This window comes from Pagrus pagrus (assembly GCF_965226575.1).
Source record: "Pagrus pagrus genome assembly, chromosome: 8".
Lineage (NCBI taxonomy): Eukaryota > Metazoa > Chordata > Actinopteri > Spariformes > Sparidae > Pagrus > Pagrus pagrus.
In genome coordinates, this window is record NC_140192.1 from 29381864 (window position 1) to 29401002 (window position 19139).

Here is a 19139-nt window from a genome sequence, read left to right on the forward strand (position 1 = left end):
TTCTGGTTATTCATGCTTTCTTTCACACTGAACTGTTGGTGGGTGGATTTGCTGCACGCTTATCAAGTGCAACACACGAAGAAGTCAATAACTTCTGTGTCACACAAATCAGACAAACTAAATATCAAAATCAAGTTCAGCCCCTGACCCGTTTTTCATTTCCCTTTTTTTGATCTGAGCATAAAATCAAAGTATGAAAAAACAAAAGTGATTTGTTTTTTGGTATCAGATTCATAAACGAATAACAAATAATTTTTTCATTGTTCGATTTTGGTTTCCCAATTTAATATTAAAAGAACGAATGATTCACAGATTTTATACTTTAAGTACCTTTTATTATTCAGATTTTTTTTATACATTTCTATTTGATATTTTCATATGATGCCTTCACTACTAATTTTTAATACTTAATTTTTTTATTGCGTTTCTAATATAGAAAGTCCCACATTAACAAAAGAAAAAAAGCCTCCTGTGACATATTTAGTGGTTCATTCTCATATCTAGTCGTTGACATGTTAACATCATCTATTTCTCCCATTTCTCCAAAATGACTAAAGTACAGTACTATACCTATAGTTATATCATTGCCCAGAATTTTGATAATAGCCATATGAATATTTCCCCAAAACTGTACATGGTCTCAAACATGGTTGAGCTACAGACATATTTTCTTTTATTTTTAGCTGTAATAAGGAATCTAATTACATTCTTACAACAGTGTTTTCTCCAATTATTTGAGGATGTTGTAGAATGTTCTCCAAATATGCAACCATTAATTTCCCAATTCAGCTTTACATACAATACAATGTTGAATGCCTTCATTACTGTTGTGTTTATTTCTAGTAGTTGATGTGGTAGTGAGGAAACTGCATCATTGTCTTCTCTTAGGTGTCAGAGCAGGAGATGGATCACATCATTGCTCGATCTACCCTCAAGGACAAAATGAGCAAAACCAGAGGTGATTACATTTACATTTAACCTTCCTAACGTTAGCTTTAACATTATCAATTTGTCCATGTCACAATGTGAGCACTATAGATCAACCAAGTATTAATGGAATGTCAACAGCAATGTGCAAATACCCAAATAGTTTTCTAATCTGCATAGCTGATCTCATCTGGGTTTAACTGCCATGGTTGTAATCTGCAGGTCCATCCTGTAAGAGCCCCTACCCAACAATGAAGGACAGACCAGGAGATGGCTCCCCTGCTCTCAGCTGGACCATGAAGAGATTCCTTGAGCCTGCCAGTAGAGTAAGAATTCATTTAATATCCATGTGTTATTGCTTCACTCTTCTTATGAGCATCAAGCTCATGTAAGGTTATATTCCATACCATGAATATATAATCAATAAACCTTGGCCACAGGGCGATCTTAGAGAATACAGGTGGAAAGGCTTTGCATATCACAGCCAACTAAGATCATGTTAGGATCACAGTCAGTGTTGATAACTTTAAGGACGTTTTGAAATCAGACCCAGATATGATAAATATTAGTTCAGAACTTTCTCTTTAAAGGGTCTCGCTCCAACAGAAACAGATTATTGCACAGTATGACCCAGTCCCCTTCTCCTCCATCAACTTGGTTACCAAACCCACCTCCAGGGATCTATAGATGCGGTTATTGTGTTCACTGCTCTAATTCAAGAGACACTTAACACCTTTTTCACCCCTATAGGTAAAAAATATAACATCTTTCATCAATTGGAACTCTACTCGTGTTTTATATGTGTGTGTGTGTGTGTGTGTGTATATATATATATATATATATATATATATATATATATATATATATATATATATATATAATTATCAATAGATTGCTACGTAGTTAGGCTTTCTGGATCAGTAAACTGAATATTGTCAAACCATCAGGATTAAACAAAGAGCTTAGTCTGACATGAACTTCAGATTAATTTTTTGTAGCCAACCTCTTGTCACAAGCTATTGGGACAAGGTTTGATACTGTGTATTGATGCATTTCAGGGGTGATATTTGTGCCATATAGGCCTATGAGTTATTTAATCCTTTCATTGATAATCTAGAAACCAATCAATCTACATAAACCTGCTCTAACAGCTGTTCATATCAGATTTTAGTGTTTGATTTTGTGTATTTCCATGTAGTTATTGCTATCTTTAGGTATTTTACTATTATATTTACTATATGAAGTGTTATTTCTGCTTTCATTTAGAATTACCTTGCCCTTATGCCACTATTACAGCCTAGTGCTAGATTAGAGTCTAAATCAAGGGAGGCTGTGTTTGTCAATTATCATCTCCCTAGTATTGTGGTTCTTTAATCTTTTAATTGTAGTTTATTGTTTATGCTTTATTACTGAGTACCACGTACACATCTAGTTCCTTGGCTCCTCCTTATTTTTCTAGCCTAGACTTGAAAATCTGTGTATCTTTTCTAATAATAATTGACTGCTCCCTCCTCCTTTTTTCAGCCTGTGCTGGATTAGGTCCTAACACATCTCAGCAGCGTAGTCTTTATCTCTACTTCATTGCAAACTACTTAACCAGCTACTCAATGTAGAGATTCTTCAGCCTAGTGCTCTCAGTTGTTTGTCTTCTCCCTTTAACACATATACCATCTCACCCCAGCCCTTTTGCCTTTCATTGTGTCTGTTTTAGAACCTGGTTGAATTAAAACCATAACTACATTTGAGCAGTAATGCCTATGTTAGTTTTTACTTGATTATTGACAATTTTAATTATTAATTAAAACACAACAAAATCATGATTGCTCATTTATGAGACTGATTTCATTAATTGGCATCATTTTCCCATCTTTAAGAGTGGTGATCTAAGAAAATTTAATTAAGAAACTAAAATCTATTATTTCAACTCTTTTTTGATTATTCCTGAAATATTTAACTATATATACCCCAGTTGCACACACAATGGCAACAGTCAAACATGCATAAAGACTCCTTCATGTTCTGACTGTGTCATGTCAGTGTTATGTGCACCCCTTCAAATAAAGTGCTGCCAAATTTACAGTTGCATAGCATGTGGTGGAGAACCTTCAAAAATGTGTAGTTGTGGTTTTTATCTCCCTTTCAGTTGATTTGGTCTTCTTCCATTTTCACATTTCTCCAGCAGGGTTCTTTGAGCTCAGAGACAGAATTATCACAGTTCTTCACCCCAGACGTTTCTAGTCACTCTTTCCTGTCTGAATCCATGCTGATGGGCTCAAACAGTGATGAGACACTCCAACAGCAGAGCTGCAGTACCTCCATGGAAGACAACACATCACAGCCACATGGTAAAGTTTTACCCATTTAAATACCATGAAACATCGAAATGGTTCCCTGTGCAGGAATTAAACCTAGCTCTATAGTAAAGTGTCTTTGAAGCCAGATTAACAGAAAATTGTCATTGTTGGATATGAATTTGGTCAGTCTGGAATGAACTCATTAGAGATCCTGAAAGAAATTACTACAGGAAAAATGATGACCAAAGATTTTATGTTGTCAACATTTTAATTGTTGTTTCCTATTCAAATAAGCCACATTACCTGCATTTTAATCTCTAACAGAAGCAGAGAGTGGCCCCGTGTGCAGTACATCACAAGACCAGGTTGCTGTCCATCTTAATCACCATGTAGAGGCAGTGTGCCAGCCCGTTGCTGTCTCTAGTCCCACCACCGTGCGCAGCCCGCTTCTCCGTCAGCGGCGGATGATGCGCTTTGATGAAGAGCTTAGTGATGATGACTCTGACCACGCTGGAAACACTGGGCTCTTCCACAAGCCAACAAAATCTGACTCCGTTATTTCTAAAACTGATTCAGCAGTTGTAATTGCAACATCATCCTTAGATGTAGATGGAGACAGTGAAGATGGTGGGGATTTGCAAAGGTGTGGAAGCAATGATGTAGTAACACCACTCAATGATAGTTTGTCACAATGTGAAGAAGGTAGTACAAGTAAATCTGAGTCACTTGGTTCTGAGTCACCAATCACACCTATCCACTGCCCCTTTGACCAGAAAGTGGGAGTGAGATCTGGGTTGAATAATTTGACCATCAGTAGTGCAAACTATACAAACCAAGACGATGGACAGTTTGAGTCAAAGCGCTCCCCCAAGCTCGAGCATAAAGCTGTGACACGGGTCAAAAGTATGATGAGCATTGAAGCACCAAACCTGCTGCAGCAGCAAAAGTCCAAAATTGATGAACCGTCTGCAGGCTCGGCCCCATCACAGCTCCCATCTGATGCAGCACAATGTGGGAGAAACCCCAAGACTGCTGGGGGGTTGGTACCCCATCAGCACTGTAAGAAGGGAGATGCCAGTGAGCCTGTGGGTGACTGTACCATCCATGCTGTAACCCTGTGGAGAAGTGAGGATGAGTCATTTGGGCTTGACCTGGAGATCATGTCATCCCCTCTGAAAGTTGTCATCACTGGATTAAAGCCGGGAGGTGCAGCAGAAAGGGTATGTCTGCTGGGTTTCAGCCTCATTTCAGTCCAACATAAGTGAATGGATACTTCAGACCTTATCAAACCAGTCAGTGTGAATCATTTAAAGCAACATTATGTAGAAATTGCCATCCTCACAATTCACCCTATTACAAGATGCTGTACCATCAACATGATGTTGACGCTGGCATTTCAAGGTAAAAAACGATACATAATGTTGCTTTAAGGAATTTGAAATCATTTGACATTGAGTGGTATCTGTGGCTCGAGCACTGTTGATTCTTCTGCTCACTGAAAAGCTAAATTTAATCTCTTGTTTAGTCACACCTCCAGGAATCTACAAGCAAGTTGTGTCCTGGAGATGAGATTGTAAAAATTGGAGAAAAACTGGTGTGCTCCTCACGCTACCAGGAAATCTGGGAGCTCATGCTCAACCTTCCTATGACACTGTCTTTGGAAGTTAAGAGACCATTTTCAGGTAAGGCTTTGGATTTAGCATCAAGTTATTCATTTTATGTTTTAAGTAGACTGTTATGTAGTCCTTCTTGTGATTATTGTTAAGACATTCATTATAATGAGTCCTGATGCAGAAACTACGCAGTAAAAACTGTTCTGTCTGACGTAAGTTTTCCTGCTATGTAATACGATGTAGTCAGGAAATGCAGCAGCACATACAAATACACAATTAAAGGAAAATGACAGTGTATTTCTCAACTGTATTCCCCATAAATGTGACTATTATGACTAGAGAGCTTTGAGGAAACGTGAATGATTTCAAGCGCTTTTCTCTGAGTCACAGCAAAAGGTAACACAGGAAGTAGCAGCCTGGAATAACCATCCTGGCTAATGGCATACAAATCTACGGCAGGGGCAAGTTGTTAGTCAGCTAACATTGTAATGTTAGATCATGGTAGGTCAAGGAAAATATATTACCGTTTGGAAGTGTCGATTGCTAATGTGTCACACATATTGCAGTCTGTCTCATAAAATAGCATTTTACATGTTGAAGTTGCTTTTTCTTTCCATTTGGAAAACTGACACGTAGATTTTCAGCAGGTCACTCTCTCCGCAGTTTGCACAGGAGAGCAGGGTCTCATTGTCTTATAAGAAGTTCCTGATGAATTTCTACCTACCTTCTCTTTCCATTTTCAATTGATCCGGCTCCTTGTCCGTGACTGATTTGAATAATTACTATCGAGTGAAATAATTTTTCCTTCGTAATTGTAATTTATTTATTTTAACTGTGATAAAAAAATCTTTGTCCAGAGACATGTAGTTAGGTTATTTGGCAACTCTATATTGCCTAAAAATAAACACACTGTTCTATCTATAAGCAGAGCAGAGGGTCACGTCTCATAGAAAACAGGTGTTTTTGGAGCATTCCACAACTTTCCCAGTCTTTTGTTGCCCCTGTCCCAACTTGTTTGAAACTTTTTGATGCTATCATATTCAGAATAAGCATATTTACATGTAATTTATTATGTAAGGATTATGTTTTGTTTATTTATGTTTTCAGCCATGTTGGTTGGTTGGTTGGTTGTTTGGTTAACAGATTTCCACTAAAATTGGATGGAGGATGGGTCTTGGCCCAGAATAGTCCCCATTAATTTTTTGTGTGGATCTGGATAAAGGAACAGATCTTGGAATTTTTTTCTCACTTTCTTTAACAGTGCAAGAAAAGCTGTTTTCTTTTTTTTTTCTTTTTTTTTTTTTTACATTTGCTCTAATTTCTCTGGAGTAATACATGGATCGTGTCTGCCTGGCTGGTATCTGTGAGTGAGTACAAAAGGGGAATGTTTTGCCTGGGTGGAGGTATGCAATCTACCAAGTGTCTCTCTAGTCTTTGTACTGGTTTTAACTGTATGTGCAGTATGTCAAAAAGGATTAGCAATTATTTATTTATGTTTTACACAGCATCTCAACTTTTTAGGGATTGGGGCTGTACATCTCTATCATTATGCTTCTTTTAACTTGCGTTTACCAGCCAGTAGTTGCAGAATGCTACTCAGTACCCCTTTAAATAGACCACCATGTCTTTCCCTTTTACGCCGACCTAAGATGTAGGGTCCACCCTCCCTCACTCTTCCCAAAGCAACTTGCAAGCATCTGGCTTCCTATCCATGGTGACTATCTCACAGTTTATTTTACCTTTAGTTAACCAATACTAGATATACCTTGTAGCTTAACTCCCTGCATGCTTTGTTTGTCTCAATGTAGTAATTGATAATTATATAGTACAGTATAGACATAGACATGCTGTGGATCGCTGTTTCTTGGTCACCAAAAGAGAAGAGTTCCCATGTCATTGTTTTGGGATCTTCAAATGGGGTTTTTCCTGAATTTCAACATCTACTAGTTACTACTTGCTAGTGGAGGGTTGCATTTAATTTAATTGGAATCCAATTTCAAATAGGTATGGGTGTCTGTGGGGTTGAATGGAAATAATAATAAAAAAGAATTTAAACAGAAAAAAACAACAAAAAATACTAAACAAATAGGTATGGTAAAATATTAACTAATAATTTATTACTCCTCTGACTTTTCCACATTGAAGACTCCTGTGAAAATCTATTTTTTTTTTTTTGTTTGTTTGTCTTCCCCACCTTAAACTATAATACAAGAGACAGCAATAAAAGATCTACTCCGTTGGCATCTTGGACCACGGCAATGTCTATAGTCAAGCCTTGTAACGTAGCAACTGTATAAAAACAAAACCTACCTCAAGTCTAGATTTTGCTTAGACACAATTTCCACGTCAAAGTAAGGTTTTCTAAATAACCACTTGCTTTGAAGTCTGTTTTATAAAAGAGGGTCCTGGTCTTCTGCTCGAAAGATGTCAAATTTTGCAAAAAAAAATGTCCTCAATTTTCTCAAAATCCTATTTTCGATATCTCATTACAAACCACTGGGTCAATAATCCCCAAATTCTAGTTTCATGTCAAAAGATTAACCCAGCCTTTGTGTGTTTCTCTTATTCAGTCCTGACTAAACTGTCCACTTTTCATTTCTGGTCCCAGCTGTAGATCGACTCTCCAGTTTGACAGTTTCCACCAGACTGAACCCAGCCAGATCAGCTCAGGCAACGTCTGAGGAAGGACAAGTACTAAATGCAAAATCAGGGATTTCCACACACACAACCCAAACAGACCACGACTTTCAAATACCCATCACCAATATAGATGACATCTTATCAGAAGAAAACTTCTACGATGATAAAAACACACACACTAGATCCTCCTATAAAACATCCTGTAATGAACCCATAACCTGCTGTTCAAGCCAAAATACTTTAACCGTGTCTGAGAAGGCAAGTATTCAAGTCATAACACAGTCAAGTCCCCTTGACTGTTCCATCTTGGATGCAGGAAATGAAAGAGATGCCATCCTCCCTGTGGAAACAACACATGTAAACCAACTAAGGGAAAACAGCTCTGCTTCTGTCAATGGATCAAGTCTGGACAGCCCTGATGTTGGTTCTAAATGTATGTACCCCTTCGGAGATGAAAGTGATTCAAACAGTGACTCCATCACTGACAGCAGTGTAATGGTCAGTAAGATGGCTGGCGGTGGTAGTCTCCCTGAGCCGTCCTCAGATGATGAGGAAGTGGAGTTCTGTTACTGTGATGCTCAGCAGCCTAATGCTGGCGGACACTCTCAGTTAGACCAATCATCAAATGGGTCTTCACATTTTCAACATGCCAGCAGCCAAAATACAAACCTGGATCAGACCTTTGATGTGTTACAGGTCTTCTCTGATGTCTCACTGCCAAACATAGTAAACTCTGTTACAACTACCCAATGCTCAGGACTTTCTCACTCATTAGGGGTCTTCTCTGCAGAGCAACTGTGCCAGTCTTCCAACTGTAAAATACCCGTTTCCCCTGCGGAGAATCAAATTGATAGTGTCATTGAATCATGTGACAAAGTTAAAGAATGTGTGGCATTTAATCCTGGAAGTCTAAGCATTTACAGTAGCCCTTCCCCACCAGGTACCCACAGTGTCACTCAGGGTTCCACTGCAAATTTGAATGCAGATGCCTCACTGACCCTCAATTTATTGAAGCATTTGAATACACAAACACCTAATTCGTCATCAGTTGAATCAAAGAACTCAGGTTTGAGTTTTGGCAGATCAGATAAAAGAGAGTCACCATCTCTCAAAGAAAAAGTCTTGGAGTGCAGTAATCATTTAAGTTCCCATTCTACCTCCTTGTTAAAGAAGACCTCTGGCCTTAAACTTCTTGATGATTCAGACGGTGTGCCATGTAATAATTTTAAACTTCAGCTTGCAACTCAAAACAGACCAAACATTAGTGCTCCCAAACTGAAGGGCCTAAGTATTAAGAGCAAGAACAAACCACAGGAGGATCCTCTTCAAACACCTACCGAGAGTGGGAGTACCGTTCCTTCATACACAAGCATACACAATGCTTCCATGAGCCAGCCAACTAAATTACCACCAATGGTAAGCATATCACACTGTTTAGAGAACCAGCCTAGTGTGAACAGCTGTCTTGCCTTGCCCAAAGTAAGTGACATAAAGCAGGTCACATCTGAGCCTGGACCTTCATGTAGCACATTTAAAACTGCTCAACTGGCCAAAGAGAAGGACATCACTTTAGGCTCCAAAGCAACAGCCAAGTCACAGGGCCAATCACACCCACCTGCCACTGAGAGAACTTTTATAGAAGTTCGACTGTCTTGTTTATCTGCATCATCGTCGCCAAATTTAGCACTTAATAAAACAGTTAATTCAAAAGCCTCTAAACCTACTCAAAGAGGCACGGATACAAGATTAGCACCAATGCCTTTTCCTGCCAGCTCCACAATAGAAAAAACAAATGGCATGTTCAGTAACGCAGTAGGTAGTTCACTGTGTTCTACTCAAGCAACTCATTCAACCACAAGTTCTGACTTGAAACCTCGTACTACTGTGGAGACAAGTGAGGCGCTACAGTCCAGCACATCCAGAGTGTACATAAAGACAATGGAAAGGCGAAGCTTCGCCACAGACACTGCCTTGTCTGCAAACTACCATGCCTTCTCTGTCCAGCATAAGATAAAGTCATTTGAAAACTTGGCTAACTTTGACAAACCTGTGACTAAAAACAGTGATGTTCAGTCCTATGCTCTGGCATACAGAGCCTCACTTAACCAAAGGATTGCTGGTTATATGAGCTTGGTTAATTCTATTGACTGCCAGGCACAGCAAAAGAGTTTTAGTTCCTTTACAGAGACTCTAATCCCTACCACACCTTGCCCATCTCCTCTTGGTAAATCTCCGCCAAGCATTGCACTGATAAACCTTGAGCTTCCACATTCAAGCTGTAACACAACTCCCCTGACTGAGGACAATCCTGAGGCTAAGACTGATGGGATTACACAACAGACCTCACAGGTATTGTGGAGGAAACACAGCAAACTTTCCCGCAACAAGTTGCGGCATCTCAGGGCTCTAAGTATGCCTGAGTTGGAAAAACTATACAGAGAGGACTTTACCAGAGGACAAGGTGCAGCTGCAGACAAAACCGAGCCTGACATCCATCCCACTAGACTTCAGAAGGCTTCAATCACAGAGACCGTTCCATCATCTGCAACACCGACAAAAGTGGATGTGAACAGAGTGAGCAAAGGCAATCTTGGATCCACTGAAGAGACTCCTCACGGAACCCCAGAGACTCATGGACAACAGCCTGGCTGGTCCATCAGGTGGGTAGTTCAATTAAAACTTGCTCATTTTAATTTCTTTATGTTCGCAGCACATCGAAGCAGCTATGTGTAGAAATTAAAAGTATCCAATCTCAACACCCCCAGTGGTCATATCATGGCACTGTGGCAGCCTGCAATGAAGTTGAAGTAGGTAAATTCAGGTACTCTTGGGTGGCAGAAAATCTGAGAGTTAACTCATAATATGTTTATAATCTTGTGGTTTTACTAAACAAAGTCATATTAAGAGTACAAAGAACAAAGGCATAATATAGTGACAATGAAGGTGATTAAAACTCATCTACATTTATCCATTAGTCAGAAACTTTTGTCCAAAGTGACTTACAAATAAGGTACAAGTAAAGCCACAGTAGTCCTGTGTGTTCCAAACTGTAGTTAGGCAGGCCAATAACCTCCTCTGATATCCTCCTTCTTGGATTATCAAGCACACAAGTAAAATACCAGACCATCAGTTAGATGTAACGCAACCCTCATTACAAAGGAGCCTTCACAACTCAATCCAACTCCTCCCATCACCCGGCCAGAGCCAGAAGAAAAAGTTCTTTCATACCAACAGCCATTAGCATGACAATAAAAGTTATGTAGGAATTAGCACTCTTAATCTTGCACATACTCTGGTCATTCCAACACAACTCACCCAGATCTCAAAAGTTTTCCCAGTTCATGTCATGGATGTTCTTGAAGAAAAATCTATTAAATTCTTTTAAATTAATGGTACCTTGAAAAATTATATAGCTTCATTCCAAATACTTTTAAGTTATGCATTTTGAAGTTTGGCCCTCAGAACTAAATGTCATATTTTTTGTGATATTTTTGGTTTAAATTTCCTGACCATTCAAGAACCACTAAGGAGAAGTGTTCATTTAAATAGTTGTTGCAGAATGGTTACAATAATCAAATGAATAACTAAGTGTGCCATGTCAAGACAAATTGCCATTGCTTAGTGATGGACCATCAACTTTTTTCTGATTCTATTAACGCTTTAGTTAAGTATAACTTCAAATAACTTATAACTTAACATATAACTTTCTCCACATTTCTGGTTTTGACACATAAAAATGATAGTGTCTACACCCCCCCCATGGCAATGGTGCTCCCTGATGGCAGTGGTTTGTTTGGTTCCCTTTTCTTAGTGGTGACGAATCCAATGGATCTTATAATGCAGCATTTGTAAGAAATATGCGACTATAGAAATGTTGTTAAATGGATTTTTTGCGTTGTCTTGGCCATGTTAGCAGTTCCTGAGAACGTTCAGGACTGAGAGTATATGTTCTTGTGTAAGTTGGACATGACAACACATATTTGCACTTTTTAATTTTATTAGTTTCCTTTTGTTAGAATCATGTTTGATTTCAAAGGTAAGTCTTGTTTGAAATAGTTATCACGGGAAAAAATGACAGGAAATATCTAATTTGGCTTTTTTTTGTCTGCAGTTTAAAAGAGCTGACTACTTCTCCGGTGAGTCAGTGTAAACTGCAAACACTGCTGTCCTCCCTGACCTTTAAATCATACACGTCGGCCCTGCTTCAGGAGGCCAAGGCTCTCTCAGAGGTAATGCTATACTGCTGATATGAACATCAACCAGCCACATGTGAAGTGAATAACATTGATCTCTTGTTACAATACAATGTTCTTCGGGGAAACCGTGGGTCCTGGTCCGTGGATGCTACTTGACATGTACCACCTACCCTAACCCCGCTGCAACTGCAAAAACTGCTGTGGAATGACCCAAGGCATGTGACAAAGAGCTCCAAGTGTCCACCTTGTAAGCTACAGGACTTCCAAGATCTCCCGCCATCACCCTGGTACCAGACACCACAGGACACCCCCAGAGGTCCTGTGTCCATGCCTCAACAGGTCAGAGCACAGACTGATTCATGGCAGGGCCTTCATGGATCAGACTTGTCTGACACATTCCACAGATGATAGATCTGATGGTGATCAGGGGAATTTTGAAGGCCAGGTCGACGCGAAGTGTTGTAGGACGAATTGTCACCCCAATGTCCTTCTGGGGGCGACTACTGGCGGGTGACTGGATGGGTGGTGCATGTCAAGTGCCATCCACATGAATGTAGGACCCAAGGTTTCCAGAGGAACATTGTATTATAACAAGATGATTTTATTGAATGTTATTCACTTCACCTGTTAGTCCTATGAACATTTTGGCTGATCGGTGTACATTTGTAAAACCAATTGCACATGTAATTTAATATCTAACACATTCTGTAGACTTTCTGTATGAATTTTTCATTGATTGTCTGCAGGTTGATGTTAATACTCACCTTGTTGTCCTGGGTAAAGAAGAAGGCTCAGGACTTGGTTTCAGTATAGCTGGTGGAGTCGACCTTGAGCAAAAGTCAATAACTGTAAGTATATAGAGACTGTTCAGATGCAGTGCTGGACATATTTCAGAGCTGAATAATGATGTGCATTATATTTTTTTGATACAACCATTGTGGGGTATACATACTGTAGCAGCTTTAACTTGCAACTTACCATATAAAAGCCTCCTTAGAAAATGCTGTACATTAGATCAATTACATTTTCATAATAGATATTTTGACATGTTAATTTCTGCTGTTTCTACTGGTTGCTGTAACTGTCTTTAAAGCACTTTCTGGTAGCATTTGTTAAATGTCATTGCTATTTGGCTTTAAATATACATTTTGTTGTGAACAACTCCTCTCTTGACTCCTGCAAGTTTTGTTGGAGCACTCAAATCATAGACTGGATTTTGAGCTAAAATAAAGCAGGCCTTGCCCACTGAATATGTTTGAACAGGATGTCTGTTACTCCCAAGATCCATAGCGTCAGTACATAATGGTTACATCACAAAATGTACTTATGATCTAACTTGTGATCTAAGAGAGATGCCCAATACCCAGATAAACACACATTAATTTGATGTACTGACTGGAAACACCCAGTAGATGCTAATAAGGTAGCTAGTAAACACGGGACCTCTATGGAAGATTTGAGCTGTTTCAGTTAGTGGAAATAGAGAACAGTGTGTAGAGAAAGGGAAATAAATCTCAATGCCAGTTAATGCAGATAAGAAAAACCGGTTATATGTTTCTAGCTATGGGATCTCAGACAGCTGCCACAATCACATTATTATTGTGGGATTGTTCTATATGTTCTTGTGTAAGTTGGACATGACAACACATATTTGCACTTTTTAATTTTATTGTGTTTCCTTTTGTTAGAATCATGTTTGATTTCAAAGGTAAGTCTTGTTTGAAATAGTTATCACGGGAAAAAATGACAGGAAATATCTAATTTGGCTTTTTTTTGTCTGCAGTTTAAAAGAAACTGATAAATGCCAAGGTATCTCTTGAATGCATTATTCAATTTGCACAAATTTTGGGTTGGACCATCAGTGACCAATCACCAAAACTGCTGTCAAATGTGATGTCTTTCACCCTTAGGTGGCATTAGAGTCAAGTCAAATTTAACTGGCTATGGTAGCAAAGCTGTATGAGCGCAGTTTTTTGTGACAAAAAAGACATGGATCATTGTACACATCATGCACTGCGATTGACGGTAGCAGATGCAGCAATCCCACTCATTTCTTTTCAGAAAATGCAAAATTTTCTTGCTTGTAGTTGCTTGCCAGTGTGGGAGCCAACCCTGTTAATATCGTACTAATCACTGTGTGCTATATGAAAATGTATGAAAATATTAACTGATATGTTCATTAAATTCCTGCAGCAATCTGAAGGCAGCAGGAGACATACTGTATGTTCATCAGAGTGCCACACATAGTGACACTACCCACACCTGTCCACTGCGTTTGCCTTGATTAAATATAATGGGAGTGACACTAGGCTGCTACAGAATAACCACACACCTTTATACACATTGTACTGGTCTGTTATAACTTGGTATTCAAAATTAAAATTCCCTAAAAATTCTGCAGCTCATGTTTATCTTTTGATTTTATGTAACCATTCACAACAGCAGGATTATGACTGAAATAGCAGCAGATAGATGTAATCATATAAGTTTCTCTGACAAACTTTGTAACTGTGTGTAATTTACTGTTAAAAAACCCTCATCATCCTCCAGTGACCATTGAACAAAGCAAACAGTATGAGTACAGACACCTCGCCAGAAGTAAAATGCCTTTTACATTAACATCCTAACAGCTTCATTAAGCCCTGACAGGACATTTAAAGAAAGAGAATTTTGGCACCTGGTGTGCAAGAGGAAGAAGAAAGGGAGAGTTATTTGGTTAAAATGTTAAGATAGCAAAGACTACTGTTTGTTCATTTACAGTCTTCATAATTGTTGGATTAAAAACGTATTTTGCTGTTGAATCTTGACCTTCATGAGGGGGAGGAATGTTCATTCCCTCTTCTCACAGTCCGCTCGTCTATTTATCAGTTTATTAAACCTCCTCTGCTCAGGTAGCATCACAAGTGGGGGAAATGTTTTTGTAGACTGCTCTGATATAAGAACTCTTGTGTTTCCAGTGTTTCCTAGTTTATTAACCTAATTTTGTGCATAATAGATAACGATTGAGATACTAAATTTATTGCAGTAATGTCTGAAAATGTGTACACATCTCCCTCTTTTGCTGCTGTGGTCTTTCATTTATCTGACAACATTCAATGTAGAATTCTGCTGTGTTGAAAAGTTTTGATTTAAAACTGCCATCTGAAAGGGGTTTGATGCTATAATGCTACAGGAGATCCACCTGCTTGATAAAACAATGAATTTAGAATTAAATATCAATGATGAATGACTGACGTAAATATCAAGGTGAAAACAGAATGTGGAGACAAGGCTGGCCATTTTTAATAGTTCTTGCCAGTGGGTTAATGGTGTCACTTGTACCTTTGTGTCCAGGTTCATCGAGTCTTCACCAAAGGTGCAGCTAGCCATGAAGGCACAATCCAGAAAGGTGACGGAATTGTATCCATAAATGGCACAAATCTGGAGGGTAAAACCCATGGCGAGGCTGTGTCTTGCCTCCATCAAGCTAGGCTGTCCAGTCAAGCCTTGGTAGTCATTTGGAGAGACAAGGACAGTGAACTAAGTGTCTCTGGCAGACAGGACTCGGCTAGTCAGCCAAAGAGGATGTTTTCTGTCAGGAAGAAGTCTTCCGTCGCAGGTAAGGCCTAGGCTTACATCTGTGACAATATAGGCAAACCTGCTTGTCTGCATGAGGGTGAAGTACTTACAGTACAGAGCTTCCTCAGTTACTATGTTTAACCTCATTTACCTGAACCTGTTAAGTAACTCCGCTTTTATACTTCTCACCAATTAAACTCATTTCAAAAACTCTGATCTACTTGTCCTGTTAGTCCACCAGTCCATCTCCTGTAGATCATTTCACTTTTGCAAGCATTACATAGAGAGCCCATTACAATCAGTCCTTCCTGTTGCAATGTTAGCCGTCATCCGCTGGCAGCGAGTTAACTTGGCTCCAATGGAAAGCAGTCGCAACTTGTCATAAAAACTATGTTAAAATTTCACTTTCTCAGGAGTGGATGTGGCTCCGGACGGGGCTTTAACAGTGGAGCTTCAAAAATCCTCTGCTGGCCTGGGCTTCAGTCTGGAGGGGGGAAAGTCCTCAAGCCACGGAGACAGGCCTCTTATTGTCAAACACATCTTTAAAGGTGACCCTTTTTTGTCCCTCAGAATGTATATGTTTAAGTTTAATGTTAATTTAGAACCTGATAAGGTGACCTGTGTTCTGACAGGCCTACTTAAAATGGACTGCAGCGTACCTGTGGTCCTCCCATGATTTAAAATGCCAAGTTCTTCTGTATAAACTTGCCATTTGATAGTATTGACTTTTCAAAGGTAGTAATGGTAAAGTGATGAAATGAAAATAGGCCGTAATCGTAAAAATGGAAATGTATTTATTGAAACTAAGGCCAGAGAGTAACCTCCCTAGAATATTAGCTGCTGGCTTGACTTGTGTGGCAAGATTACCTAGATTACATTACATTATTTCTCCCTTAGGGTTATTTTCGCTCATCCATGTTATGAAACTGGTCAGAGAGCTGGTTAGTGGTCTTAGCCTGTGTAAGTCATCGGCCTTAAGGGAAACATCTAACTGGATGTCATCCACAGAACCATAGAAATTGATTTTATGTGTTTTGCACCAAGTGGCAGCATGAACTTTGAAAATAGCAAAGAAGCAAGTATAGAGCCCTGTGGTACACCATACAGCATATCATATTTTTCAGAGGTGTACTCTCCTATGCTACCAAAGAACTGTCTGACTGTTAACAACGATTTGACCCAGCTTAGCACTGTACCAGAGAGACCAATATTATTTCAAAGCGACTGATGGTGTGGTCTGTGGTATCAAAAGCCGCACTAAGATAAAGCAGCACAAGGATGGACACACATTTGCTGCATGTCATCTTTCCTGTCATTGCTCTAAGCTGTCCTATCAATAAATCCATTTAAAATGTAAAAAAAAAAAAATCTATATAAAAAAAGGATTGACGTGTGTGTGTATATATAAATATGTATATGTATTGGAAAATACATAATTACACACACACACACATTTATTTATGTATTTATTCAAATTAGATTTTGTTCCACATACATATTTTTCCTTTTATACATTCGTAAGTCTACATACTTTTATACATATCTGTAAGAACACTGTTTGAGGGGGCCTGAGATCTTCTTCACTGTAACTGTTGTGCATATGACAGGTTGAACAGACTTTGCTCCATTGCTCCACTTGTTCCCCGCAGTGTTGCTCGTTTATCTGCTTGGTTGGGGCAAGCACTCCCAAAGTATCAATAGCAAGCTGATAAGGATTTTTGTGAATCAGAGAATGCGTCTTTTAATAAGACTGAATTGCTGTATTCCCCTACAACAGGAGGTGCTGCAGAAATGTCTGGGCTTATTGAAGTTGGCGATGAGGTCCTGTCTATCAACGGATGTTCTCTGGAGGGCCTCATGCACCATGATGCCTGCAAAATCATCAAATCCACCAACAATGGGCCCAACCACCTCCTAATCCGCAAGCCCAGTACATGACTGAAATGAACAAGGACATAGAAACTTCCTGAGAAGGGCCGGTGTGAAACAGCCCTCTGATACAGGGTATGGACAAGCAGTAAAAAAGAAGACAAGAATTTTCCAACAAAAATTTTCTGAGAGACTTCTTTTAAGATTTTGTGTTTTACCTTGTTAAATGTGTTTGTATTTATAAATAGGTCAAACTAGGTGGACCACTTACTATTGATATCTACAACCATGAATTATGATTCAGGTGAGAAGTGCAGTTTGTTTACAATAGATTTATTTTGAAATAACTCTTAACAAAACATTGTGGTTGTCAGCTTTTTTTTTAAATAAAGTTAGTATGTAAAAAAATATATGGCTGATTGTAATTATAGCATTCATGCTAACTTGTGAGACAACAACTGATAATGACCACAAATGGGAAAAAAGTAGCTGAAGACAGTTCAGGCTCAACATCTGTTCACTGTGAGCTTTGGAAAGTGAACTGTCCTGCAGAAACTTCAGTCTTCACCAGCATTTCAAAACTTTTACTCTGTCTCTGTCTACATTAGTGTTACAACATATCACGATTTTGGAATTATGAGGTTTTTCTAATTCATCAGTGCATTAATTCAATGTTAACTGAAGTTTACATTAAAACTCTTCTTCGCTTTACGAAGTTGCTGTTACTGGTACAGGGCCCAAATAGAGTCTGCCGTGGGTCTCTAGTCCGTGTGATAATATTTCTAATACTTAAAAAGATCTAAGTAGTCTCTCTCAGCCTTGTGAAACACATTTTGGGTCAGGGCTGGTATATATCAAGTAACTCAGACTGAAAGTTTGGTCTTTACTGCATCAAAATTTTAGGAATGACATAAGTCTTAATTTATATTTTTCTCACAATGATCTGTCCTTTTCTTTTGAGATTTGTATTTTTGACATTTTTTCATTTGAGTTGTTCTGTGTTCTTCACATTTTACATTTGTACTAATTTTTGTTTGTTTTATATATTTTGTTTACATAAGCTCAGTATCTATTGTTGTACAAAATGCAATAATACACTACTGGAGGGTTTTATTGAGTGAAAATATTTGCAGCAATTGCACAAATTGCCCAGCAAACTGGTGTGAAAAATGGGATAATTGTATTAATAAAATAATACAATGGTCAATGGAATTAAAATGGCTCTTGAATGAGTAACTTTTAGCTGAGCCGGAGAGAATACAGTTTGGTTTCTTCACTTTGTTTTTCCCATGAGTATGTCTCTTACTTATGATCGCAATATGTGAACCTGTATGTATACATACATACATACATGCATACATACAGCTTTAGAATTTAGTATCACGACACTGATCCTTATTACATACAGGCCTTCAATATAAATTGATTTGAAGTATTTATTGTAACAAAAAACTGTTATTGGGATGGAAACAAAAGAGTCCTTGCTCTGAATGAAAATAGATTTCAAAGATTTGAGTTATGTCAACCTATCCTTCAACCATGCAATTTCACCTTGTTAAATAATACCTATGCAAGATTTATACAGAATGAATAAAATCAGGGAACACAGATTCAAGATGTCAGCAGACTCCAGCTGTCTTGAACTGTTACCGAGTGCTGTCCACACCATTGCTGTCTCTTCCAGTTAGCAAGCACTTCATCTTACGGTCAAAATGAACTCTTTGGCTGTAAACAGACTAACATTTTTTTTCTATAACACAATGGACTCCCATTGGAGCAGTTCAATAGACAGTTGTGTGAAATCATGACCGGTCAAAGGAAGAAGATCTGCAAATGAATCGGCATGTGAAGTCTCTCTCCATTCAACATAATCCCACACCAAGTAGTGCCGGAGGCTTTTTAAGTAAGGCAGTATTTTACACATTACACAGAAACCCCTGAATGGATTTCCACAAAACTTGAATGCAGGACGAATCTCAGCCCAGAACAGACCCCATTAACTTTTGGTGTGAATTGAGACGTAGGGACAGATCCAGGATTTT

The 19139-nt window shown here is 38.7% G+C and overlaps 1 protein-coding gene across 2 annotated transcripts in view; it reads left to right on the plus strand.

Annotated features, from left to right (window-relative positions):
• The window catches only part of pdzd2 (PDZ domain containing 2), an 83774-nt gene extending 65343 nt beyond the window's left edge, over positions 1-18431 (plus strand). Inside the window, exons 16-26 of one of the 2 annotated variants that reach the window (XM_084360483.1) lie at positions 889-958; positions 1150-1253; positions 3107-3272; positions 3546-4441; positions 4747-4903; positions 7443-10134; positions 11586-11703; positions 12417-12518; positions 15004-15268; positions 15642-15776; positions 17006-18431. In XM_084360483.1, coding sequence (XP_084216609.1) covers positions 889-958; positions 1150-1253; positions 3107-3272; positions 3546-4441; positions 4747-4903; positions 7443-10134; positions 11586-11703; positions 12417-12518; positions 15004-15268; positions 15642-15776; positions 17006-17166 — 4866 coding nt within the window. In that variant the 3' untranslated portion in view covers positions 17167-18431. The remainder of the gene's footprint in view (positions 1-888; positions 959-1149; positions 1254-3106; positions 3273-3545; positions 4442-4746; positions 4904-7442; positions 10135-11585; positions 11704-12416; positions 12519-15003; positions 15269-15641; positions 15777-17005) is intronic. The other variant, XM_084360484.1, reaches the window with a different exon arrangement.
• Positions 18432-19139: the final 708 nt, after the last annotated feature.